A 27,356-nucleotide genomic window follows, 5' to 3' on the forward strand; every position below is an offset into this window, starting at 1 on the left:
GTTACAGATACACGCGCACACACACACACACACACACTGGTCATTTAATGTAATATCAGTTAAAGATACACGCACGCACAAACACACTGGTCATTTAATGTAATAACAGTTAAAGATACACGCACGCACACACACAATGGCCATTTAATGTAATATCAGTTAAAGATACACGCACGCACACACACACACACACACACACACACACACATATGCGTGCGTAAGCGCGCACACTCCTCCAGATACAAATGTTTCACACACACACACATTTTGAGGTTAAAGGGCATAGGTTGCTGTATAAATAAATACTTGAAGAGGAATGCTTGTTATAGGTGTGCTCCTTGTATATTATATACTATCATAACATTACTAGTATTAATTGTTTGAAATCTCTGAAGAATCTCATCATAGTGTACACACACCGGCAGTAGCCCCCGTGGCCCTTTCAGAATTTCCCCAGAGGAAATTTTCTAGTTATTATTATTATTATTATTATTTATTTTATTTGTTTTCCCCCTTTTTATGTGAAGCACTTTCTCTTGTATGAAAAGTGCTATACAAATAAAGTCTGATTGATTGATTGATTGATTGATTGATTGATTGATTGATTGATTGATTGATTGATTGATTGATTGATTGATTGATTGATTGATTGATTGATTGATTGATTGATTGATTGATTGATTGATTGATAGTTGTATCACTTTTTGTTAGTTTGTTTTTACTGTAAGTTGTGAAAGAGTGGTCCCAGCCATGTGACCGGGGAGGTGCAGCTTTCTGTCCTGTGAAGACGGGAGCTCCGTCCTGAAGTCCTCTTCAGGTTTTCAAACTTCCTCACCGTCAATGCGACATTACTCCGCCGTTAACTTCCAGAGAATGAAAGCGTTAACATTTGGGCTGACCTTTGTCCGACAGTAAGTGTATTTGACATTCATATTCAGTGTTTATGAGAAATGTTAGCTGTCAGAGTCGTGCTGCATGTCTGTCGCTGCTATTTATAGAAGTCTGTAGTTTCTCTGTGGACCTTTGACATATAGAAAGTGTATTTGTGGATAATAATTGATAGGCTATATATGTGCCCAGGGAAATACAAGCTAACATGATAAGTTTCCTCGTGTAGCCTAGCAGTATTTAAACCAGTTAGTGTGTTCTGCACTCATTTAGCACAAGCTAGAACGAAGTTAACCTCAGCAGGTGCTGCAGAGAATAATCCAGTGGTGGAAAAAGTATTCAGATCCATTACTGAAGTAAAAATACCAAAACCACGCTGCAGAATGACTCCACCACAAGTAAAAGTCCTGCATTCAATACTTACTGAAGTAAAAGTACAAAAGTACCAGCATGAAAATGTACTTAAAGTATCAAAAGTAAGTATTCCTTATGCAGAATGGCCCCACTCATATTGTTTTAAATATTCCAAATATATTATTGGATTATTATTTTTTTCATGTATTTCTGCAAGCAGCATTCTACTTGTTGTCAGGGTAAGGTACATTTTAACTACTTAATATATGTTATCCGGTTTAATTTATAAACATGTGCAATCATTTTAAATTGATCATACTTTTTCATTTTAAATCTTAAACCTGTAAAGTAACTTGTAACTGAAGCTGGCAGCTATATGTAGTGGAGTAAAAAATACAATATTTGCCCCTAAAATGTAGTGAAGTAGAAGTATAAAGTCACATATGTGGATATGTAAAATTACTCCACTACAAGTAAAAGTCCTGCATTCAAAACTTACTTCAGTAAAAGTACAACAGTATCAGCATCAAATTGTACTTAAAGTATCAAAAGTAAGTATTCCTTATGCAGAATGGCCCCACTCATATTGTTTTAAATATTCCAAATATATTATTGTATTATTATTTTTTTCATGTATTTTTGCAAGCAGCATTCTACTTGTTGTCAGGGTAAGGTACATTTTAACTACTTAATATATGTCATCTGGTTTAATTTATAAACATGTGCAATCATTTTAAATTGATCATATTTTTTTCATGTTAAATCTTAAATTACTGCACTACAAGTAAAAGTCCTGCATTCAAAACTTACTTAAGTAAAAGTACAACAGTATCAGCATCAAATTGTACTTAAAGTACCAAAAGCAAAACTTCTTATTAGAATGATTGTTTGAGTTATATTCTAATTATATAATTAGATTATTTGTATTGAAGCATTTATGTAAACAGCGTTATAATTTTGTCAAGGTAGGGCTCATTTAAACTACTTAATATACTGTTTAAAAAAAGCTAAATGTAGTGGAGTAAAAAGTACAATATTTGCCCCTAAAAAATATGTAGTGCAGTACCTCAATATGACCACCAGAGGGCACAATGCTCTGTGTCTGGTTTAACCCTCTGAGGTCTATGATCAGAAAAAAACAGGTCACATGGGACGCTGCAATCAACTTTACTCCAAAGTACAGACTTGAAACTTTCTCCCAGTTTTTGTTTCACAATCCTATGTCATGTATAACCAAAGATATGATAGTTTTAATTTAATAGTACAGAAATATTTGAGCGTTGTTGTAATTACAATTATAATGTGTAATTACGCACATAGTTTGTTTTGAAGAGTTGCAGCTAACAAGGAAAAAAAGCCTATAAATATACATGTTTTTATGGCACTTTTTTGTATATAGTTTTATTGTATTTAAATGTTTACCTTTTTATATGTTCATATTTGTATCCTATGTAAGTTCCATAACAGTTCATTGACCATATTTGTGGTTTTTATTGTAGTAAATAGTATAATTTTACAACTCGGATTTCATGATTTTTGGGCACAATATGTTGATAAAGAAGGTTAAAATGAGAAAATAATTTTTAGATCATATACAGCAGGTGAAGTAAATGGATACCAAATATGAGTATAGTAAACATTTTTTATGTGGTACATGAAGGGTATAATCAAAAGTATTCAAAAACGGATAAAATAGGTTCAGACCGCAGAGGGTTAACAAATATACTGCTTTGAATATTATAATACTAAATAGAAGTTTTCCTTCTAACCCTCCTGTTTTGGTCGTTCTCAGGAACAGACCTGGGGCATGTTTAATTATCCAAAAGTGTCATATTGAATCCCAATAAACATTGTTTATATTTCATTAATAACTCCATTACTAACCATTTCAATAAATTTTTAGTGCAATGGTGTTCGTTACATCTCACAGATAAGGTTCAACGAGGATAATTTACTCGTTTTTCATAAAAAATGCATGTTTAAACTTTTTTTATTCACATTGGAAAAACCTACATATAAAAAAAACAATGGTTTTACATAACATTGATTGATTTTTTTTTTTACATTTTAAATTTTTTTCTTTTCATGAAAAAATACTTTGAAATGGCTCAGTTTGAACCGCAACATAATAGATCGATGTTTCTGAATCATAAGAAGAATCATGTATACTAAATAAGACATTTCTACACATTAGCACATGTTGCTCTTAAGACAATTTGTGCAAATGAAACAATTTTTACCATAAAATGTGGAAAATTAGCTGGCGCTTATTGATATGATATTTAATTAAATTAAATTAAATCAGTTCCCAGATTGGTTCCAGCTTTTCCAATGTAAGGATGGAGATAATAATGCAGATGTTCGGTTTGGACCATTTACTCAAGTTATTGTTGAGACAGGCATTTTTAATATTTTAATCCAGTAAAAAACATTGATAGATGAATTGTTGACACTGCCACAGCAACATATCAACTTATTTTATGATTGAATATTCCAAGTATTCTTTAAATATCTTGTTTTTGATAACAACAGATCATTATTTCCATTTTGCCTCTCATACTTTATGAAGAAAAAAAGGTTTTGTATTATTACATAGCTAACTACTTGGCTAAGTATTTAGCTAAGCAGCTTGCTAAGCTAACTACTTAGCCAAGAAGTTAGCTAAGTAGTTAGCTCAGCAAGCTACTTAGCCAAGAAGTTAGCAAGTAGTTAGCTTAGGAAGCTACTTAGCTGAATATTTAGCCAAGAAGTTAGCTAAGTAGTTAGCCTAGCATCTACTTAGCCAAGAAGTTAGCAAGTAGTTAGCTTAGCAAGCTACTTAGCCAAGAAGTTAGCAAGTAGTTAGCTTAGGAAGCTACTTAGCTGAATACTTAGCCAAGAAGTTAGCTAAGTAGTTAGCTTAGCAAGCTACTTAGCCAAGAAGTTAGCTAAGTAGTTAGCTTAGCAAGCTACTTAGCCAAGAAGTTAGCAAGTAGTTAGCTTAGCAAGCTACTTAGCTAAATACTTAGCCAAGAAGTTAGCTAAGTAACTAAGCTACTCAGCTAAAAAGTGCATATGGGTCAATTTTCAGCCATGTTGTGCATTAGAAGAGTAGTGACACAAAAAGGGATCTAATTAAAAATGAATAAAGGAAAACATAAAATTAGGATGTATGATGATCAAGATATAGAACATAAAAACTCATACATGTCGGATCACTTTAGACCAGCTGTTCTCAACCTTGGGGTCGGGACCCCAATTGGGGTCATTTTGTGTCTTTTTGGTCATTTTGTTTCCTTTTTTTGGTCTTTTTGTGTCTTTTTTCGTCATTTTGTGTCTTTTTTTGGTCATTTTGTGTCTTTTTGGCCATTTTGTGTCTTTTTGGTCATTTTGTTTCCTTTTTTTGGTCTTTTTGTGATCTGAACTGTGCGTGTGAGATTCTGTTCAGAGAGCGGGGGTCGCGGACAACATGCATGTTAAATTGGGGGTCACGACTCAAAAAGGTTGAGAACTACTGCTTTAGACCCATGTTGTGCATCAAAGGGTTAACTAATCTCTTAATGATATTAGCTGCTGCACATTGATGAAACATTTGTTTCCTGCAGCGGGGAAACGCAGTACAATAAAGAAGGCCTGCTCCAAGGTAGAGTATGGTTAAAGATATCAGTACTACCTTGTGTTTTCTTTTTCTGTCTCACCTTCATCGTTCCTCTTCCTCCACACAGGCCAGGCGATAGATTCCCCTCTGTCTGAGGCTGGGCTGCAGCAGGCCGAGGCAGCAGGCCGTTACCTCAAAGATGTCAAGTTCACCAACGTGTTTGTCAGTGACATGCTGCGAGCCCGCCAGGTACCGAGCTCTGGGTTTATAGTGAGAACTAGCTATGAATCTTCATTTGAAGAGATACATCAAAACATTGAAGAATGTATTTATCTGGCTGTATGTGTATTGTTGTTATATTTATAGTCATATTTATATTATATATTGTTATTGTTAGCCATTTTGTTCATTGTTTTTCTTATATTATCCTACTGTGGTTGTTTTTGTAATTGTTTTTGTAACGTGGAGCAATCTGGAACCAGAATCTCTTTCTCAGTTCTATCTCATCTTATCTTATCTTATCTTATCTTATCTTATCTTATCTTATCTTATCTTAATTTATACACAGTTGCCCATGTAGTTGGAATAACTTTGTTTTCAGACACAATCCTCTATTAATTGTGATTTTATTTTCATTGTGATATGTTTGGAAGAGATTGTTAAATAAAGTGTAGAGAAGATATACACTATCTGTCAATAATAAATCACATTTTCACAATTATTTCATGGAAAGAGACTTTATGGGCAATCGTGTCTTACACTTTATTAGACCACACTTCTGGCTTTACTTTCATATTGTCCCACTTTGTGACATTTGTTCCTGTGGTAGTTAACTGTGGGCAAAAGTATACAGTCATGGAAAAATTATTAGACCATTGTTTCCCTTCATTTTCTTGTTCATTTTAATGCCTGGTACAACTAAAGGTACATTTGTTTGGACAAATATAATGATAACAAAAAAAATAGCTGATAAGAGTTTAATTTAAGAGCTGATATATCAACATTTTCCATGGTTTTATTGATTGATTTTGGTTATTGTCAAGAAAACCATGGAAAATGTCTATATATCAGCTGTTAAATTAAACTCTTATAATTTTATTTCATGATCTCCTCTTAAACTTGGGCTACTAGAAGTATAAAGCCACATGGAATTGAAATTCTCAAGTAATGGAGATTTTTTCCATGACTGTACATGTTACAGAAAACCAACCAATGTCATGCCTTTTATAAATGTCTGGTGTTACAGCAGCAAAATTGTGTAGCAAAAATAGAAAGAAGCTTTAATAAAATAATAATAAATGGAGACATTTCTTTTTCCAGACTGCTGAAATGATAATGAAACACAACAGTAGCTGTTCTGCTCTGCAGATGTCCTGTGATCCTTTACTGAAAGAGAAGGTGAGTTTCATTTCTTTTACGATTTTACAGTTTCATAGCAAAAGTGTTTTCTCACTGAATCATTTTCTTAAGATATATTTACTTATTATTGGTCTAACCTGTATCATCTGGACTCAATGAACTGTTTTGCAGAGCTTTGGGGTAGCAGAGGGAGGGCGGGTGCAGGACTTGAAAGAGATGGCCAAAGCAGCCGGTCAGACATTTCCAGGCTTTACTCCTCCAAACGGGGAGACTGACGAGAAGGTAAGTCAAATATCTGCTTCTCTGGTATTTGTTATTATTTATACAGGTATTACTTTTTTCTTTATCTGTCCTCCCGCATGTTTTTTACCATTTACATTATTATGTCTCTCTCTTTGCTCCCTTTCTCTTGAAGTTGTGGCATCGTCACAAAATTTCTTGGCTTAACCCTTAATAGGGCCCTCATTGAATACATTGAAATAGTTGCAAATTTCAAATTTCAACCCTGGAGAATACTGAAGGATATTACATACAGCCAGAATGTGTAAAAAAAAAAAAAAAAAACATACGGACCAAGGGGAGGGGGGTAATATTTTGAGAAAAAAGTTTACGAGATTATGGTGTCAAATCTACCAGAAAAAATGTGCAGATTTATGAGATTTAAAGTGGTCAATCTACGAGAAAAAAATTGCTTTTTTCATTTTATATATATATATATATACCGCATTTTTATACAATTAATTCCTATATATTGCAATATGATTCACAATTACTGCTTAATGCACTTCTGGTTAGATGCTATCTGCATTTCGTTGCTTTGTGCTTGTGACATGTGCAATGACAATAAAGTTGAATCTAATCTAATCTAATCTATCTAATTTAAAGTGTTTGTTACACAGGTGTCACCATGGGTTCTTATGGGTTAAGGTTAATTTGCAGGAATGCTAAGGGGTTAACTCCAGATAATGATTCAACCTGAATGGCCTGATGCAATACAAGCATACTACCACTAGGGGGCAGAACCCTCCCATCTCCCCAGTCTAACACTTCCTCTGCATGGATGTGACTTGCTGTCTTGGGGCCTCTTTGCATCCACATGATTGTATATCTTCTGTATCTGTAAGTCAGAACACTTGGTGTGATTCAGGAAGATCAAAGTGCAAAGAGAGTGTTCGTCACTGGGCCTGATTAAAAAGTCACCACTTAGCTTTGTGTTATTTGTGTTAGAGGCTGTGTGGGAGGACGGTGTGTGTGTGTGTCTGTGTGTGTGTGTGTGTGTGTGAGAGGGGGGGGGGCGTCGGAAGGAGGGATGTTCTATTTCTAAAATACCTCATCAGGCTTCATCCATTAGATGTTGGCTTGGACGTTAACTCTGGTCCAGCCCAGGACGTGACCAGCACATCATGATGATGATGCAGATATACAAAGATAGATTTGACGTAAGCAGCGAGCGCCCCAATCAGTGGCCACCACAGGCCTCCCTCCCAGTCCTCCTCAGCCAGTTTCAGGTTGTTGCATCAGGATGACACTGAAGTTGGCATGTGTGCATTTGATGGAGAAGGTTGGACGTTTGTAGTCACGTTTCCATGACGCTAAAGCTGTTAGTGTAGAAAGAAAATACAAGAGGACAATGAGAGGTTCATATGCCAGATTTAAGGAAACATTCAGTCATAGTCGATAGATTAAACTTCCCAATAATTCAAATAATAATACTTCATGTTTTATATGTCTTTTATATATATTTTTATTTTTCTCTCTTGTGTAAGTGGGGTATGTACATAAATATAAATTCATACATTGTCTCTGATGGGTATCCAGAGTGTGTTTGTCGTCCTTTCTTTTGTTTTTTTAAATTCTTTGTAGCACTTTGAGATTGTTGAAATGTAAAGTACAATACAAATAAAATCTATAATAATAATAATTATTATTATTATTACTTTTATTATTACTACAACTATTATTAATATTTTTATTACCTGAGGGTATATTTAACAAATATACAGTTCCTTTTAGGAAAAATATGGTATGTTAATATGCTCTGTTATCATTTATTTTTGTTTTGTTTAAAAAAAAAATGTTACTTTTTTGTTTATTTAATTGTATTTAGAACTTTTTTTTTCCGTGACGATATCTTTATTTATATTTTTTTTATTTAATTGATTCTTATTATACTAATTGCTGTTGTTGTTTATTTTTAAGTCATTTTTTACTGAATATTCATTAACATTATTACTACTGTTTCTTATCTCTCCATGTATAGAAATATTAACATGTTCATCTGTCCAGAAATGGGCAGTGACATTTAGAAACTTTAAATTTTCAATAAACAAACTGTGAAGAAAAAAAAGTGGAAAATGCAAGAGAAGCACGGCACAAATTACTAATTTTCTTTTTTTTTTTTTAAACAATCTGTTTATTGGATTTAACATTTTAATAAAACAAACAAACAATACTGTTCCATACACCAGTAATTGCAAGTAAATACAACATACTACAGAACAGATACAAAGGAAAGATAAACAAAGGAAAAACAAAAGAAGATGGGTTGTGATAAAAGAATAGAGAAAATGATAAAATAAATAACAATAATAAAAATAAGTAAATGAATAAACAAATAAATAGGTAAATAAAATCAATAAGAAATAACAAATACATAACTTATTATATATACATATATTTGTTTAATTTAAAAAATATAGTAGTAAAAAAACATAGATAACAATAAATAAGTAAGTACAATTAAAGGGAAAACAAACAAACAAACAAACAAAGGCTCAGCTCATTTCAGTGCTCAATTCACAGTCATCTGACATATTGTGCTATTGACATAAGACAAAAAGGGATTCCAGGATAAAGTCAGTCTAATTTTCTCTAATTTAAGAAAATAAAGCACCTCGTTAACTGTGAATAGGTAGGTGGGACTGTACAGTATCAGCCTCCTGGCCAGCAGAGTAGTGAATGCTATCAGGTCCTTTTTAGGGAAAGAGTAAGTGAGAAAGGCCATACACTGCACGGCACAAATTCTAACAGATTTTTATTCTCTGTTCAGGTGAAAGAGCGGTTCAAAGAGTTTTTGGAGAAAATGCTCCAGCGAATCGGGGCTGAACACTGGCAGGAGCGAGCAGAGGAGGAAGCTTCATCATCTGCTGTCCCGGGAACGTCTCCTGTGGAGGGGAAGGCGGTCGATGGGCTCGGGGGCGTCCCGGTCCACGCGCTGGTCGTCACCCACGGGGCCTACATGTGCGTGGCGGTGCGCTTCTTTGTGGAGGAGCTACTCTGCTCCGAGCCTCCAGGTTCTGACAAAAAACACATGTTCTCTTTAAGTCCAAACACCGGTCTGTGTCGGTTTATCCTGACCGTAAGAAAAGAGGACGACAGGTTCCAACTGTCAGGGATCCACTGTGTGTTCGTCCACAGAGGGGACCATGTTAGAAAGTAACGCTTTATATTAAGGTCCTTTTAATAACTATTAATTAACAAGTAATAAGTCAAGTCAAGTCAAACTTTATTTATAGAGCACATTTAAAACAACTGGGGTTGACCAAAGTGCTGTACAGATATCACAGTTGCAGGAAATATGGTAAAAACTAAAATACATAAACACAGTGCAACAATATAATAAAATAAATAAAAATATAATAAAATAAATTAAAAATTTTAATAAAATTTTGTTTTTGCAAGATGTCCACTTAAACTTGATTAAAAGCCAGGGAGAAAAACGGTGTTTATAATAATGGCTAGGCCATTAAGAGCTTTAAAAACAAACAATACAATTTTAAAATCTATTCTATATGCAACCGGGAGCCAGTGTAGCGAAGCAAGGACAGGTGTAATGTGGTCATGTTTGCCCTTGTAAGTCCTTACAAGATGCTTATTAACATTATTGTGTGTTTATAAGCTTATATAAGTGTTAATAATGGCATTACAAACACCCATGACCCACCCATTATGTCTTTGCCATGCCTTTATTAATCTTATTTTGTTTGCTTATTGATATTAAAATATACTTTATTGCTCATCTATTATAAGTTAACTATAAGTTAACTATGCTTTTTGCAACTACCGGATCTAAAGCGAGAACAATGCCTTATTACTTGTTAATTAATGGTTATTAAGGACCTTATTATAAAGCGTTACCAAAAGTAGGAGCAGGACCAACAAAAAGGCAAAGACAATGACTCAGAAAGTGAGAGGAACAATGGGAAAAAGCACTGAAAATATGCAATTTTGAAATCATTTATTTATAGATTATTATATTTATTTTTATTCACTTTACAGTTCAATTAGTTTTTCAATATAAGTATATTTTTAAGAATGTAATTATCAAAGGTCAAGTATTAAGGTGCTGTCTATCATTGTATAGTTTACCAATGGCAACAAATTATAAAAACAAATATTAAATCACCAGTATATGAATTATGTACATACATAATGCAGCCACATTCTTTAATGCAACACATGTTTTATATTCAGGGTTTGAATGCTGTTTCACGAGTTGAGGAGCTTCATTCAGTCTCAGTTTGTGTTACAGTGCAGCAATGTCATCACTTTGTTACTGTCTGGCTGTTCATTACTGTAAATGTGGGCAGCTTTGTGCTCTAATGAGTCCGTGTTTCTATATTTATTCTCCGGAAGTTCATAGATCCTACGCAGGAAAACAGAGCAGAACGGCAACACTGTTGACTTTTGGGAAATCAGTGACTTTAACACTTCGGTCAACAAGTGCAAGTGCATGCAAGAAACAGTGCATATGTGCTATGTGTTGCATTTTGTTGATAAAAAATAAATTATTAACATTTCTAGTTTTGAAATCATTCTTATTTTACAGCATGTTTTCACACCTGCCTAAGACATTTTTTACTTATACTGTATATTTGAATTATACTCAGCTGCCTTGTCAGAAAAACAGTTCACAGGATACAAAAAAAAAAAACATAAATCATTACATCCTGTTTTCTCCCCAAAGAGGGGATAATAATAGATACATTCATAGATAGATAAAATCATTTTTTTCCAAATTAGCAATTAAAACAGCTCTTTTTCATATTGATAATCTAAAATAAGTGTTGACAGGAGCACATAGGTTTAAAGACATCTGTTGTTATGCAGTTTTTCTGTAATTTTTACACTTTTTTACATCGTTTTACACCAACCTTTCTCCTCATTGAGATAAAATATGCCTTTATCTTTTCCATAGCTCCATCAGGGCTTGCTCCTATGATATAATACAGTAAGTCTAGTGGTAAATCATTGTTCAAAATGGCACCTATTTCACTATGAATCCCTTCACAGTATTTCAGTACTTCAATTTTTTCAGTCCCGAAAAATGTTAGTCAACTCTGAAACAATCCCTCCAGCACAGATTTGTTTTACTTCTGTCATATTCTGATACAGATTTATAAAATACCTCATTCTTAAATTCACAGTTGAATTCTTTCCTTAATCTGTTATTTGTTACTTAGTATTGATGATATAAATCTTTGATTTTATATTTGATTTATAAACATATCCTGTAAATTTTTCATTTTAGTATGTATTCTTTTTTATTTACATAATTTCCTGTGTATATTTGATATGTATAACTACTTTTGGACATTATTTGTCCAGGTCTAATATTTGCCAGTTACATAACCAACTGGATGTGTGCAGTAAGCATGTGATATCTGTGGTCTTCCCCGTGGAAACGATTGGTCGATGGGCAAGACTGCAGCAATGTGTTTGTTGTTCTAGCAGGTATTGTGCAGATATTTGTAGCCAGGAACATTTGAACTGTCACTACCATAACCGACTGCAGAAGTATTATTTTTTGGTATTTTGTTTTAATGGCCCTCAATGAAAATGTGAACTGTAGTGAAGAGGAAACATTTATTCAGAGCTGCTCTTTTTCCTTCAGTATGTATCACTTTTATTATTACTTTTACTTTTATCAATGATCAGTTGATATATAAGTGATCATGGAAGCAATGACTAAGACAGACAATCCACAGAACAGTTACCATTTATTTTTCCACATCAGAAATAGCACAGCATGAAATATATAAATAATAAAACAGTAGGCTACGAAGGAAGTCATTTAACACATTTCAATAAATAAATACCTTTTCATGGCTGTGACTATGGTGTCCGGCACCCTGCATATGGCTACAAATAGCAGATGATTTTTTTTTCTTTTACAGTTTGTACTGGTCTGTTTTTGTTTAGTTTGTAAACTCCTGTTTTGAAGCTTTATTGTATCAACAAATGTATGCATAAATATTCATAATTACTTACAGATTACATATTTTTACAAAACAAACATTGCCACATCTGACCCGAGGTTTAAAATTTAACCGACAGAAGAGGTCAGCGGGACGCTGGAGCTAACTCGCTGCATGATTGTGGAGAATGTTGCCAAACTTCTCCTTCGTCTGCTGTTCAAACAGAAGATATGTTCAAGCTGTTATGTAACATGCTTTATGAGTACATGACCAATGACAATAGTACCGTGAAGACTAATTCTGCAAAATTGGACTCAAGGATTTTATGATATGCTGTCTGTTCTTTGAGATGTTGTAAAATATTGAATGCTTTGGTGTTTAAGAAGCCCTCCAGTGTCACTGTGACTCTAGCAGCTCTCTGCAAGTCGTTCTGAAGCTGTCACTCAAACTGCGCTCCACAGATGCAGGACAAGGTGTCGAGGAGTATCTGCTGCAGTTAAACAGTTTCAGAACAAACAGAAAGACCTGCAGCCCCTCTTGACTTTTCACCCCTTAAACCCAGTCCGTTAGGCTTGTTCTGCTCGGTCTGCGATGTTATTCTTGACTGGACTGCCGGGCCCGTTGGGCTGTAAGACCCTCAGAGGGTCATCATCACTGGAGGCGATGGTCTCTTTGGACTGAGAACCGGCCTGGTCCTGGTCGGGCTGCACATTGTCCTGGTGATCCTTGGCAGAAGGTGAAGGATGTGACTGTGATCTTAATGGATCAGAGGGGTTCACCTCCTCACTCCTCCTCTGTCTCTTCACCAAGGGGCCCAGGAACCTCTGCACCAGGCCTGAGGAGACTTCAGCTGGCTCCTGGGAAGCAACTCGCAGCTCCGCTCCGTCCAGTTTGAGCAGCCGGTTTCCACTCATAGAGTAAAACACATCATGGTGGTTCAAGTCTAACCAAATGCGCTGGAAGAGACAATCTTCTCTGTCCTTCTGCCTCTGGAGTGAAGAAAAGCAGACAAATACAAAATGTTTAATGTCATTTTTTACTTTGACTTTACTCAAACTAAGTGCAGAAAAAAGTACTCACAGAGTTGTACAGCTCTCCCTTTGAGTCCATGCAGAGGAAGCGTTTTCTTCTCAAATCAAATATTGACACAAAGTTGCTTGTATCTGTTCTCACTGGCAAAATAACTGAAAGAGAACAGGTTGAAACACAGCATCGTTAGTTATAAATTAAGAAAAAAATCTCATATAATTCATATTAACAATATGTTTCAACATTAGACCTTCTGACTGCCTGAACTCTTGTTTGTTTGTATAGATGACTTGCAAAATGTGTGTTTGACAACTAAATTACAGCACATATTTGTAAGTTTATCCAAAAAAAAATGCCATGCAGAATGTATTTCCAAACATTTATGTATCAATCATTTTTTGTCCCTTTTTTTCTTTTTCTTTTTCTAAATTAACCCATTGAGCCTGAAACGCCTGTAAAACCTCTGGGTGATTTTAAAATCAGCCCCTAAAACCTGAAGTTTTTCTGTAAATTCAACAGAAGTGTCAACGCTTCTACTAAATAATAGATTTTTCAGCCTCTGTAGCAGATAGAAATGAACTTCAAAGAGTATTTGAGAGCTTATACAAATACTACAAAACGACGTATCCGCTTTCCAGGCTTCAATGGGTTAAGGACATATTTAAAGCATGCTGCCCTCTGAGATTTTGGTATTCAAAAGCCAATAAGTTTCTAAAAAAGAATGAAATGATCTATAATGAAACAAGTGATTTCTTTATGGATAAAGGCAGACATACCCAGGAAGTGTCTGTGAATGCCTTTTCTCCCTGATCCACTCAGCTCCCAGTGGAAACGTCCCGTAGAAGTGTATGATGGATCATGTGCTCCTGTGGTGGAGCTGCTCTGCTCAGGTTGCAGCAGCGTCTCGGGGCCCCGGGGCCTCGGCGTACAATCCACCCGTACAGACACATGTACGGCAGTCAGGATGAGGGAGAAGAAAGCCGGTTGCATGATCAATGGAGATGCTGTGCTCTCTTTACCCTCAGCAGCACAACTGTTCAGGCTGGTGTGTGAGCAGCTACTGGAGGAGGAGAAAGTCCAACGGGTCTATTTAAACAGAGGGTCGATAAACTGGTTGACTCATTTACCAAAATGACTTAAAGGCTACCTGTTTTTCTGTTGTTAAGAGTTGTCTGGGTGGAATTCCTGCAAGCTCTAACTGTTAATCGTAATATTCTATCTGTGTACGAGGGTCTAGCTTTATGGAAACATCTCTGTGAGAATCTTCTGCTATAGATGGAAGCATACTTTGTTCTGACCTAAAAAGTCCAACATAAAGATTGAACTTGTGACTCCAGACGCAGAGCAGAGGATGAAGAGTCAGCAGAAGATGTGAAAGGATGGTGGAGACGACTTTATTCATCAGTGATCAAGAAAAAAAGGTAAGAAACCTTACAAACTACACAGTCGCCCATAAAGTTGGAATAATGTTGTTTTCAGACACAATCGTCTGTTGATTATGGTTTCATTTTCATTGATATCTTTGGAAGAGATTGATTAATAAAGTTTTGAGAAGACGTACACTTTGTCTGTCAAGAATAAATCATATTGTCACATTCATTTCATGGAAAGAGGTTAAAAAAATATTTTATTCCAACTTTATGAGCAACTATGTACGTGTATAATCCAGTGGTGGAGTATTCAGATCTCTTACTAAGGTAAAAGTACTAATTCCACACTGTGAAATGACTCCACTACAAGTAAAAGTCCTGCATTCAAAACTTACTTAAGTAAAAAAAAAAAGTTTCAGCATCAAAATGTACTTAAAGTATCAAAAGTAAAAGTACTCGTTATGCAGAATGGCCCCACTCAGATTGTTTTATATATTCCAAATATATTATTGGATTATTATTTCTATGCATTTATGTAAGGACTATTTAATGTTGTCCTGGTAGTGCTAATTGTAACTACTAAATATACTTTTATGTGGTTTAAATTTATAAACATGCATAATCATTTTAAATTTATCATATTTTTCATGTTAAATCTCGACCTGAAAAAGTAACTAAATCTGGCAGCTAAATGTAGTGGAGTAGAAATATTAGATACATAATACTCAAGTAAAGTACAAGTACCTCAAAGGTGTACTGAAGTACAGTACTTGAGTAAAACTGTTCTTAGTAACATTACACCACTGGTATAATGTTTTGTTTTGAAGTTTGTTTAAATCAGACTTGGGGTTGAGGCACACACAAAAAAAACCTTGTAAAATCTTAATAAAATCTGAAAAATCAGTAAATGATACATTTAGAGCTCAAGAATGAATTAGTGATGCTGTAAGCAGCTCCGTCAGCTCCATCCACTCAAGAAATGACTCATCAGAGTTTATATTTATAAAGTTTTATAGCCTTATTTTTGGAGTTTTTCCTATTTTGACTGCATTACAGAAAGCTACACATTCCCCTAGCTAATAACCTCACAGTTTCTTACTTCATTCATTTTTGATTGAGTTTAGTCATTGAGTCTTTATATAATATTTTATGGTAACGCTTTATAATAAGGTCCTTAATAACCATTAATTAACAAGTAATAAGGCATTGTTCTCGCTTTAGATCCGGTAGTTGCAAAAAGCATAGTTAACTTATAATAGATGAGCAATAAAGTATATTTTAATATCAATAAGCAAACAAAAGATTAATAAAGGCATGGCAAAGACATAATGGGTGGGTCATGGGTGTTTGTAATGCCATTATTAACACTTATATAGGCTTATAAACACACAATAATGTTAATAAGCATCTTGTAAGGACTTACAAGGGCCTTATAACTTGTTAATTAATGGTTATTACAAGGACCTTAATATAAAGCGTTACCAATTTTATTTGTTTGTTTGTTTGTTTGTTTTTAGAAAGATCCAGAAAAGTTGACATTTTAGGATAGATTTATAATTTTTGCATTATTATATCATGTTTATTGGAAGTAGTGCAGGAAAAGATTTGCAATCCGAGCTGTAAGTAATATTTAGAGCAGCTGTCAGAAGGTAAATGCTTTCACACGGTGCATATTAATGAGCAGAGGCATGACCGTGCATTTTTGGCTCCCTGGAGAAATATTTTACCACAGAGGAAGGTTCAGGGTGGTGCTGAAGACGGCAGCGACAACATTTTGCTTATTGATGCAGAAAAGAAAGAGTTATGGCAATATAGAGAGCATTACTTTAATTTACAGGTCTGTTATTTCCAAGTTATGTCTTGAAACTTTCCTGGAAAGATAAGTGAGTTCTAATAATAGGTTAAATAGAGACGAAGGTTGTTTTTAGTTTGCTGTGTCGAGTTTTTTTATTTTCAGAGGAATTTCCTTGAAAGACTCCTCCATTTAAATCCAGATGAATATCCATTCATGATTCATTTTTATTCTTCTGGTGGCTTGTATGCTTCCTTGAAGAGTTTGACCTGCTGTGCACTCACTAAAACTCTATACATTATTCTAATTTGATTTTTTTATTCTTTGTTTGTCTATTTTTCTGTCTTTTACATATTTTTATCAATTTTTATCATTGTTGGAGGGAGTTTGGGATTTAAAACTTCCAGTGCCAACAACTGCTTTCCTGTAACTATTATGCTTATGATACATTTATAAATAATATGATAAACTTCAAAGCATACATACAAAAAAAAAACACTTGCTCTGCTTTAACTCTGCTTCATTGCTTTAGTTATGTCTAGAAAAGTTGCTTCTAAATTACAAGAAATGTAAAAGGTCTAGAAACTAGAAAGTTTCTATTTCAGTTTCTATTTATTTTCATCTAAACTTTCTTTCTTCACCAGAAGAGGGCGCCACATACTGACCAATGGCAGCTCACTGAACTTGACTTTGACTTGCAGTTTAACATTTGCACTGGCACTCACAGTTTCTTCCCCAGTTCCTATAATAAGCTGCGTTCAAGGGTCGAGAAGCATGACGAAGCAAACTCTAAAGCAATTCAATCACCACAGCTTTTACAAAACGTCTTTTATTATCATCTCAGGAATACAGTTGACTGCTGTGCACAGCACATACGTACAAAAATAAAAGGAAAACCATTTGTAATATAGTATTTTACTTACTCATCATCATATTTTTCAGAAACAAATGATTGGAGAAGTCTGTTGTTTCAAACTAATTTACAATCATTTCAATAATCGGAACTAAGGCAGAAGGTGAGGTATATGTTAAAAAAGAGGAGGGGGACTCAGAGGAAGCACTCTCCCCTCAGTGCAGGAATAGAAAACTGAGAGAGAAACACAAAGGCTGCCGGCACACAGGGACACACACACACACACACACACACACACACACACACACATGCACACACACAGTCTGATCCCAGATCCTCCCGCAGACCTCCAGTTCCCTGTGAACCAACACATTTAAACCAGCTGAACAGGTATGGTAAGCACAATGGCAGAATCCAGACACTGGATCACATACCTAGTCCATCAGAACTCTATGTGCATAATGCAGAATTAAGGAAGTAAGGGTTGAAAGGAACCTGGTCTCACAGGAATCCGTGAAATAGCCACGGATTGGCTTAACTGAAAATCCGTGGAATAGCCACGGAATCACTCAAATTTCCGTGAAACTGACACGGATTTCTCTACAATGCAAGTTAATGACAGTCATATCCCGTGGCTATTCCATGGATATTTGTTCCTATTGGTTTGTTCCAAGTCACGTGACTTTCAAGGTCCTGGCGATCAGAACAAAAAACATTTCATTTTTAGTGAAAAAAATCAATATTTTGACTTTCTGCATAAAAATGGATTTTGATTATGATGTTTTATTTTCTAAATATTCACTCAGTGAATGTACATAATCACTTTGTATGTTGGAATAGCCATGGGATATGACTGTCATTAACTTGCATTGTAGCGAAATCCGTGTCAGTTTCACAGAAATTTGAGTGATTCCGTGGCTTTTCCACGGATTTTGAGTTAAGCAAATCCGTGGCTATTTCACGAATTCCTGTGAGACCAGGTTGGTTGAAAGGTGATATACCATTAACTAGCTTCTCTCAGTTATTGCTATATCATACAACCTCGAAACAACATCATGCAAAAGCTGTAGGACTTGAAACAGAGTCATTTTTCTCAGCCTCAAAAACATGACACCAAGCTGAGTTGCTTTTGGTTCTAAACAACTTATTGAGTGTCTCCTTGCTGCTTGAGGAGCCATTGTTACTTTACAATTCCCATTCAACTCATCACTCGTTGTGCTGACAGTGTCCTCTGAAACATACCATAAGAAATCAGAAATGACATACAGTAATAAACACAATGTTGCCATCAATAACAAGTACTTTTGATCTTGCATGTGAGCTTGTTTTGATGAATGCAGAGCGAGGGAAAACAGCGTCCACCCCTGCTCTGTAAATTGCACTCCATTAAAAAAAAAATGCACCTTTTTTTGTATATTTTGACAAATTAGCCAAAAATACTTCTCCAACCAAATTCTCAGTAACGAAAAAGCTACAAGTGATCATATTCTGATCATAGTGATGTGATAAAGGCTTATCAAACACAATTATCAATGGTGTTAATATTCAAAAACATTAAACAGACCATCCTGGGAGTCACAGTATTCAGTCCACCAGACAACTAAGTGTCCCTTTTTATCCTGGAAGCATTTGATTCTTTTTAAGTGGCCTTTTGCTACATAACAACCAGCTCAAACCACAGTTGGTGCTTTTTTTTTTTTTGAGACTGACCTCCCTCAGTAGCCTCTGTGTTGCCTTTTTCCACCTTTCTCATCTTTATCCTCTCTGTGAGGAGAGTACAGTACATCAGCTTGCACAGTCAGACAATGCCCTGTTATTCCTGACTCAAGGTAAATTGATCTGATACCATCTCTACTGTCGCTTTGGCAGAAAAACAACATGACAGGAGCGCTCAGTTGGACACACACACACACACACACACACACACACACACACAGATGCTTACAAACACACTGACCACACACTCGTCTCTGCTACTAGACATAAACTGGAGCTTAAAGGGTAAACCGTTGCTCACAGACATTTTGTCAGTGTGTTACAGTAATGATAAACAGGGCATGAGGTAAAATATGATAACAGATATCTATAACAGCTTTGCTACTTTTTTAATCATATTTCACCAAAGTGGCCTGAATGGTGGTTTGCTACTTACAGAATATTAAATATATTCTTCATATATATATATATATATATATATATAATAATAATAATATAATAACTCATTAAAAATTGAGCTCAAATGCGCCTCATTTCAACATTAAATAGACTCTGCTCAGGGGTATGTGAACAGAGCAGAATCTTCCATATCTTCATTGCACGTTTCAAAACAATGATATGGAAAAAATTCTCGTTATCTATTTTCTATGTCAGCTGTTTTTCACCTGTGAAACAAGTGGGAGAAAAGTTTTGTCAGATGAAAAAAAAAAGGTTGTATGGAGTATTAACGAGTATATTATATATATACGAGTATATTAACTTTGTGTTTGTTGGCTTGTTGTTGTAATCCTCATTTCGGCCACAAGAGGTTGAAATGCACTACTAACCCATGTTATGTATATTTTATGTTGCACTTTAGACATTAGTTATGATATGTAACATTAGAACATGGGGTAGAACTGCATTTCAGCCTCTTGTGACCAAAATGAGTATTACAACAAAATATTTTTTTTTCACCTGACAAAAAAAAATCCCACCCTTTTCATATGTGAAAATAAGGAACTACCTTTTTTCACCTGTTCTTAAGTTATAAACACAGGACAGAAAACCATTAAGATCAGGCTTAGAAAATGAATTAGCAGATTGTTTTTGCCTCTCAGGGCTTCCGTATAACCAAACATGTCTTGATGAAGAAATAGCCTAACAGGTGCAGAGCTCTGTAGAACAACTAAAGTAGCTGAGATGGAGCAGAAACATGCCTACATCACTAACACAAAGGACAGGAAGCTCATATCTTCGACCTTGGTACAAAAATGGCTCAGATGAATGGGACAAGAATCCCAGGGCCCTGCGCTGACCGTCCAACCGACGAGGGGCCCACGAGTCTGGTGCTCAGGTATTTTACCCCACATTATTCACATCCTCGCCAAGTTAAACAAACAACCAGTGCCACATACAGAGTCCCATATAAGTCCTCCGTACATCATTGCTATCTTCAACTTTGCTTGCTCTTTGTCCCCCTCGTCTCCACAGTGGAAAACTACAGTATCTGAAAGAGGAGCGCCAGCCAGCAGTTGTTGAATTCAAGTATGGTATGCTGCATACACAAAGCCCGAATGAACATCGCTAAAATAACCCTTTGGTTCACTGCTTTTTGCAACACTCGCTCGCATTTCACAAGAAGCCCTAATGTATCAACCAATCTGAATAATGCATAAGTAGCTTCAATCTGGGATCAAAAGCACAATCACATTTAAACGTCAGACAGACTGAGTTACCTGAAGTATTGTTCACATATCCCAAGATCATGAACTCTGAAGCAGTTCCACTTCTCTCTCAACCAAACTAGTGTCTACACTATTTCAATTGAATGCAACAGACCATCGTTTTGACACTGAATTGACAGCTCAATGACATCCAATGTAACGTCAATCATTTCTGCATAAACGTGTTACTTTAAGTGCCAAATTTTATCAAACCAGTGTGAAAGCCAAACATCTCCCAGCGTCACTTTCCCTATAAAGTCAACATTTTTAAAATAAATTGAATAAATTAGCATAATATAAAGGCTACAGACCAGATGCAACAGATTTCACCAACTCAATTTGAACTGGAGGGAAATATACACACATAACACACAGAAATGGAGGACATTTTGCTTCATAGTGTCAGGGTGATGCTATTGTGTTACACAGACGCCCCTTGACCTCCCACAATGAGAAGGAAAAAAATCAAATTGAGCTGCTCTCAAACAGAGCAATTCCACATACATACTTGAAATAAATGCATGCTCACATACAGTATATACTACACACTCACACACTCCATCTGACCTGATGATCCGGCTACAAAATTTGTGAAAGTAAAACCTGGGATTGTCAGAGCTCCCTTGGACAAGATGGGGGGGCGGGTGAGTGCTGTCTCTAAATCTAGCTTCCCATATTAACAAGAGGCTCCACTGGGTCCTGTGCAGCATAGAGTCTCAATTACTTAATTGATCTAATTATGGAAAGAAAATAAAGCGGAGAAACCTCTGGCCCTCTAGGAATTGGGCTGAAGCCTCCCGGTGGTGTCTGAGGGAGTGATGACTTGCGTTTCATTCCTATTTCTGACTTGAGCACCACGTTTCTCGCATGCAAGGGTAAGGGGGGCCGCAAGTAGGAATTCAAGGCACCGCCACCTCATGACGAAGCAAGAAAAAACCAGCGCCATATTTGCAAGTGCTCTAGTTGCCCTGACAGTGACAGAGACGATAGGATGGGATGGGAACATAGAGGATGGGAAGTGCTCAAGTCCTCGATGGATGACAACAAAAAACATTTTCAGTAAACAGGCATTCTTCTCTCTAGAAATTTCATGCACACATTTCTCTTTTTCTTCTTCCTCTTCTTCTCTGGATATGGTGCTTTGAGGTAATAACGTATCCATTTCATTTTCAAAAACTGTCATCCACTGACAGGGCAAGGACTCAACCAATTCCAGCAAGCACCCAAATATAAAGTGAGGGGATCAATGACGCCTCTCCATTCCCTTCATATCACAAAATGATGAAAATCATAAAAGCAGCAAAGAATGGCATTTCCATAATTTCTAATACAAAGGAAGCTACCCAAATATACATATAAAGTTTGAATAAATACTATCAGATATAGTGGTATTTCTTTCTTTTACAGTCCATGTTGTCTTTTGTGTTTGTACGTACGTATACGGTATTTATGTTACCTGGGAAATAATCCACATGTGCAAATAAGTTTGTTATTGCCAGTTTTTGCTCATCATATTCGGGGTAGGAAGTGCGTTACAGTCATGGCAGTGGTGGCCTTGTTGCCCCTCTTCACGCGGCCATGCTTGCTGAGTGCTATGTAGGAGCCTCTGTAGACCAGAGACTCGTAGGCGTTGTAGTTGTTTGGGAGCATGCTCTCCTTGAACTTGCACTCGTCATGGAAGACTGTCTGGAGGGGACAAAGAGACAGACAGCGTGCATTTTAATGAACCGCTAAGGAAAAAAGACAGTTTGTAGTTTGAAGCTATGATGGCAGAACATTAAAAGGCTCTTTCAAAAGATTCTGTGCAATGTACAAAAATATAAAGCTAAATTTAGATTACACACAGCTATGGCAACAATGAACTGGAGTCTTTGTGTCGTCTCCCAGCCGCACTAACAGCTCTTACATATTAGGTGTATTGAGTGTGCACCTTTAAAAATATGTATTAAATCAACTCAATTGAATTAGATGCAGTGAGCTAAAATATCTTGAGCACTCACATCACATTTCTATAGAGGAATGATCTATTTACAGCAAAAAATCTGAACATAAGATAAACTCAATTGCTAAACATAAAAGAAGACTTCACAATTTCAGAATCAGACAGGGAAGGCCAGACTTGTATATGGAGTATGAATAACACACACCAATGAATAAGTCATGTTGCGTGCTATCACAACTCATTTTTTTTAACTTTTCATTTCATTTCATTTCCCACCACAACAATATTAGACATCCAGAGCAACGACTCAAGATCTCAGGTAGAGTAGAACAACCTGAGCTGCTGTCTAAAACATAAATGAAACAGAATGTGATAATTTGCTAATTCATTGTGACATATATTCAATTGAAAATAGTAAAAAGAAAAATATATATAGTGTTCAAACTGATAAATTATTGTTGCAAATACATAGAATTAGATACATTCTATATTTACTTATATTTTACACAGCATCCTAACTTCTTTGGAATCAGGGTAGTATAAAGAGTGATAAAGTCCGTATATGACTGTCCAGAACTTAGGATCTAACAAACACATGACCTCCACCAGGAGAACGCTGTTCATGTCTTGTGAAACCAAAGCTCAACATTGATTTATTAATGTTGACTAGTGAACGTACCACCTTGTCTCCTGGCTATCAATCTGCTCATCTGACACTCAGTGAGAAGGCAAATAAACCTATTTTTCAAAATGTTAAACTAGTCCATTACATGAAAACACTAAAATCTTGAGGAAAATATACAATAAAGCACTGTAATAAAGTAAACGTTGATGGAAATTCTAAAACAATAAAAGGAAGACTTTAGGCACAAGAGTACCGCTGGCCTCTGTTGTGAACCTGGTCTCACAGGAATCCATGAAATAGCCACGGATTTGCTTAACTCAAAATCCGTGGAATCGCCACGGAATCACTCAAATTTCCGTGAAACTGACACGGATTTCTCTACAATGCAAGTTAATGACAGTCATACCCGTGGCTTTCCATGGATATTTGTTCCTATTGGTTTGTTCCAAGTCACGTGACTTTCAAGGTCCCGGCGGTCAGAACAAAAAACATGGCGGACAGTTCTCTCATTTTTAGCGAAAAAAAACAATATTTTGAAAAATGGATTTTGATCACATTTCTAGCGAGAAATATATGTTTTATTTTCTAAATATTCACTCAGTGAATGTACATAATCACTTTGTATGTTGGAATAGCCACAGGATATGACTGTCATTAACTTGCATTGTTGCGAAATCCGTGTCAGTTTCGCCAATTTGAGTGATTCTGTGGCTATTCCACGGATTTTGAGTTAAGCGAATCTGTGGCTATTTCACGGATTCCTGTGAGACCAGGTTGCTTGTGAAACCAAAGCTCAACATTGATTTATTCATGTTGACTAGTGAACGTACCACCTTGTCTCCTGGCTATCAATCTGCTCATCTGACACTCAGTGAGAAGGCAAATAAACCTATTTTTCAAAATGTTAAACTAGTCCATTACATGAAAACACTAAAATCTTAAAAAAGCACTGTAATAAAGTAAACTTTGATGGAAAAACAATAAAAGGAAGATTTTAGGCACAAGAGTAGCGCTGGTGTCTGTTTTCTACATGGAGCCCTTCTGTGTTGGATCATCTCTAACTACGTGTACCTGCCACCGTAAACAACAATACAGCGCTGACAGTGCATGACTTGTACAACGTGCAGCACAGCAAATAGTCTCCATCAGAAGCCATGTGGCCTAATTCAATCTCTTATCAGATCATCAGCCCACTCACAAGCTAACGCTTCATCACTCATGACCAGATAACCGGCTCACATTGTGTCTGTCAGATAGTTTGGCCACAGCGAGCCGACCGGCGGCCACGTGTCAGCAGCTCTACTAAACACAATGTTTCCTCCCCCACCACAGTCGGATATTAATAGCTGTCATTGCTCCACAAGCAAACAAACTACATCTTGCACAAGCTTTAGCAATATATTGTATCAGTGACGACAATAAGAAGTTCAACTTTAATCAAATGTTAATTTTCTGCCATAAAAGCATGAGAGAAACAGTGTTGCATCACATAACATCACATAAAATCATCTAGATAGAGAGAAAACATTTAAAAAAAACTGCCTGTCATAAAAGAGCTGCGTTTGAATCCAATACAGCGCATTTGGTAGATGATAAAGCAGCAGAATTTCATATTTCAAAACATCCAACACATACAGCAACAGGAGAATTAAGTTAAATTCACACACTGATAGAAACCACTGTCAAAGTCTACTGGGAATTTTTCAGACACTCCATTTTAGTTTCAATTATGGCTCATTATTGCACCTCTGAAAATAATCAAAATGATTAAGATGTTGCTTTATGTACCTCAAAAACTTGCAGGCCTGTAACAATGTTGAGAAATCATATAATATATCTTCAATGGTACTCTTACAACCTTATCAGTCGTAGCACTGATATTAGGCTACAGAACCAGAATCAGAGTTACAGGGTTTACATGTTTTTAAAAAGCAGGTGTTCTTTGAATATGCAAAAAAAAAAAAAAAAAAAAAGAAATCCGAAAAATCCAAAATGCTGTTTCTGGCCTCTAAAACATGTTACATTTAAACACAGTAGCATGTTTTGCAGTATGTGTGAAATTTACCAAGAGCAGCTGCATTTTGGTGACAAATCTACACAATCATAAGGCAGAGCTGCCCCAAAACACAGGTCAATATTTATGTACATATTTAGAAAGATTTCTGACAGAAACTAGAGACTAAAATGTGTATTTGAGGATTTTTTGGGGGAGGTTAGAGGTGTGAGGAGCTGCTAGTGTGTGAAATGAGCCTCTGCCTGCCAGGCTGCGTGCGATGTGTTGTGCACTGCTCTGCAGAATAAACGCTTTGCCGTTAAAATCGATTTCCAGCTCTGCTGACAGGTTTCATTGCGTCAGGGGGTTTTCCCTCCTCACTCACACACACACACACACACACACACAGACACACATTACAGGCGTGTGGACTGAACCCTGCATCTGTTAACCTCATCATTATTTACCCATAGGCCACCAGGCCTCGCTTTAAATAGAGCTTTAAAAATTCCTGATGAAATTAAAATGTGGGGATTTCGCAACACATACTGAAAAATATGACTGGAAAATTATAAAAATAAATACATTTTTTTTAAAAAGCTGATCGAGCTGCAAGTGCGTCCTATTTTCATGATCCCATTAACTAACATTGCTGGACAATAAATGAAATACTGTGCATACCTACCGTTCCGTATAACCTTCCACGGCTGTTCATTGCGACAAACAACTCACTCCTCACCCCATACAGGCTCACCACTCCTCTGTCCACCGTGGAGATCTCTATTAGACCTGATACAAGACAAAGAATCATTTCATTAGAGTGGGAATTAGAAAAAACAAATAGCAGCCGATCATCCCGGCCGGCTCACTGTTTAATCATGGTGACTGTAGCATTGTGCTCTCTCTGCGTCTATGGGTGTAACCTTGCAGATTGCTGCGCAGCATGCCGAGCCTTTGTTCTGCATCTTTCACCCCATCTTACATTTGCACCCAGGCGCGTGTCAATTAAGCGCATTCCTGTTATTGCAATAATTGCAGTAATTGCATTGACGTGCTCGGCTATTGGTCTCTGGACCGCCCTCACAGGGGCTGCGTAAAAATAAGTTGTGTCTAAAAGCGTCCATACATTCATGTCATGGTTGAGCTTGGGGAGGAGGAGGGGGAGGGAGGGAGGGGGGTGCTCAGCACTGATGGATACTTATTTTTAATAGATTTGTATTTGCCGTGGAAGACATTCAATTCTCCCTCAGAGTCGGATGACATATGATCATGCAAATTAATAGAGGGGATAGACTAGCCTGCTCATCACAGATCCATGCTTATTGACTCTGCATCTCTTTTATGGCTATTGCATTACATTGGTGGAGGTATAACTCACTGTACTGGTTTTCATTATGTACACCGTTTATCCTGCCGTCGGGGAGGACCTGAAGGTGAAACCCGATGCCCACGTTGCAGTAGAGCCTCCGCACTCTTTTGATGCCCAGCAGATAGTCACTCTCCCAGTTCAGCTCCGGTTTCTCCCCGGAGATCCCCAGGACAGAGCGGGAGAAGAGGGTCTCCCATCTTTTCTCCAGTAAAGTTGCATTTGTCCTGCTGCTCGGTAAAGGGTACGCTGACACGATCCCCAGCAGAAAGCCCAGGAGAACCACGGCGGTCAGCGTCCAGTGCGGCGTGCCGGCCTCGCAGGACATACTGACGAGGAGCCTTTGCGCAACGGCCATCCGGTTTACCTTCGGGCCACGTGGTCGAAATTAATGACCCTAAAAATACCGCTCTTCTTGTTTTGCTTCCTTCGGCATGCTGGCTGAGGGTTATTTTTGGAGCGCAGATCAGGGCTTTGGGCATGAAACGCAAGCCCCGGTGCAGAGGAGGAGAGGAGACGGGAGAGTGCGCGGCAGAGCTGGAGGTGATGGTGATGGTGATGGTGAGGTTGGTGGTGGTGATTACCATGT

At 36.7% G+C, this 27,356-nt stretch overlaps 3 protein-coding genes across 3 annotated transcripts; 1 reads left to right on the forward strand and 2 right to left on the reverse strand.

The window, feature by feature from the left end:
* The first annotated feature begins 761 nt into the window (after positions 1–761).
* On the forward strand, positions 762–10,977 carry tigara (TP53 induced glycolysis regulatory phosphatase a). Its single transcript, XM_059335078.1, has 6 exons — positions 762–911; positions 4,827–4,864; positions 4,947–5,068; positions 6,140–6,217; positions 6,350–6,460; positions 9,228–10,977. The coding sequence occupies exons 1-6, from the start codon at positions 841–843 to the stop codon at positions 9,615–9,617; spliced, it is 810 nt and encodes a 269-aa protein (XP_059191061.1). The 5' UTR covers positions 762–840; the 3' UTR covers positions 9,618–10,977.
* Positions 10,978–11,904: 927 nt separating this feature from the next.
* On the reverse strand, positions 11,905–14,465 carry LOC131973189 (fibroblast growth factor 23-like). Its single transcript, XM_059335079.1, has 3 exons — positions 14,181–14,465; positions 13,456–13,559; positions 11,905–13,364 (listed from the first exon to the last, which is right to left on the reverse strand). The coding sequence occupies exons 1-3, from the start codon at positions 14,392–14,394 to the stop codon at positions 12,942–12,944; spliced, it is 741 nt and encodes a 246-aa protein (XP_059191062.1). The 5' UTR covers positions 14,395–14,465; the 3' UTR covers positions 11,905–12,941.
* Positions 14,466–20,095: 5,630 nt separating this feature from the next.
* LOC131973190 (fibroblast growth factor 6-like) lies at positions 20,096–27,303 on the reverse strand. The gene is made up of 3 exons (XM_059335080.1): positions 26,780–27,303; positions 26,087–26,190; positions 20,096–22,527 (listed from the first exon to the last, which is right to left on the reverse strand). The coding sequence occupies exons 1-3, from the start codon at positions 27,123–27,125 to the stop codon at positions 22,351–22,353; spliced, it is 627 nt and encodes a 208-aa protein (XP_059191063.1). The 5' UTR covers positions 27,126–27,303; the 3' UTR covers positions 20,096–22,350.
* Between the last annotated feature and the right edge of the window lie 53 nt (positions 27,304–27,356).

Source organism: Centropristis striata, chromosome 6 (assembly GCF_030273125.1).
Source record: "Centropristis striata isolate RG_2023a ecotype Rhode Island chromosome 6, C.striata_1.0, whole genome shotgun sequence".
Classification (NCBI taxonomy): domain Eukaryota; kingdom Metazoa; phylum Chordata; class Actinopteri; order Perciformes; family Serranidae; genus Centropristis; species Centropristis striata.

What these genes read in the sequence shown, in the direction of transcription:
- tigara (XM_059335078.1), top strand. Translation starts at nt 841, where the DNA reads ATGCGACATTACTCCGCCGTTAACTTCCAGAGAATGAAAGCGTTAACA. An exon ending in ACATGCTGCGAGCCCGCCAG is followed by an intron (nt 5,069 to 6,139) that starts GTACCGAGCTCT and finishes TTCTTTTTCCAG; the next exon opens with ACTGCTGAAATGATAATGAA. An exon ending in ATCCTTTACTGAAAGAGAAG is followed by an intron (nt 6,218 to 6,349) that starts GTGAGTTTCATT and finishes ACTGTTTTGCAG; the next exon opens with AGCTTTGGGGTAGCAGAGGG.
- LOC131973189 (XM_059335079.1), bottom strand. Translation starts at nt 14,394, where the DNA reads ATGCAACCGGCTTTCTTCTCCCTCATCCTGACTGCCGTACATGTGTCT. An exon ending in CATTCACAGACACTTCCTGG is followed by an intron (nt 13,560 to 14,180) that starts GTATGTCTGCCT and finishes GTTCTCTTTCAG; the next exon opens with TTATTTTGCCAGTGAGAACA. An exon ending in AGGGAGAGCTGTACAACTCT is followed by an intron (nt 13,365 to 13,455) that starts GTGAGTACTTTT and finishes TCTTCACTCCAG; the next exon opens with AGGCAGAAGGACAGAGAAGA.
- LOC131973190 (XM_059335080.1), bottom strand. Translation starts at nt 27,125, where the DNA reads ATGGCCGTTGCGCAAAGGCTCCTCGTCAGTATGTCCTGCGAGGCCGGC. An exon ending in ACATAATGAAAACCAGTACA is followed by an intron (nt 26,191 to 26,779) that starts GTGAGTTATACC and finishes GTCTTGTATCAG; the next exon opens with GTCTAATAGAGATCTCCACG. An exon ending in GTGGAAGGTTATACGGAACG is followed by an intron (nt 22,528 to 26,086) that starts GTAGGTATGCAC and finishes TGTCCCCTCCAG; the next exon opens with ACAGTCTTCCATGACGAGTG.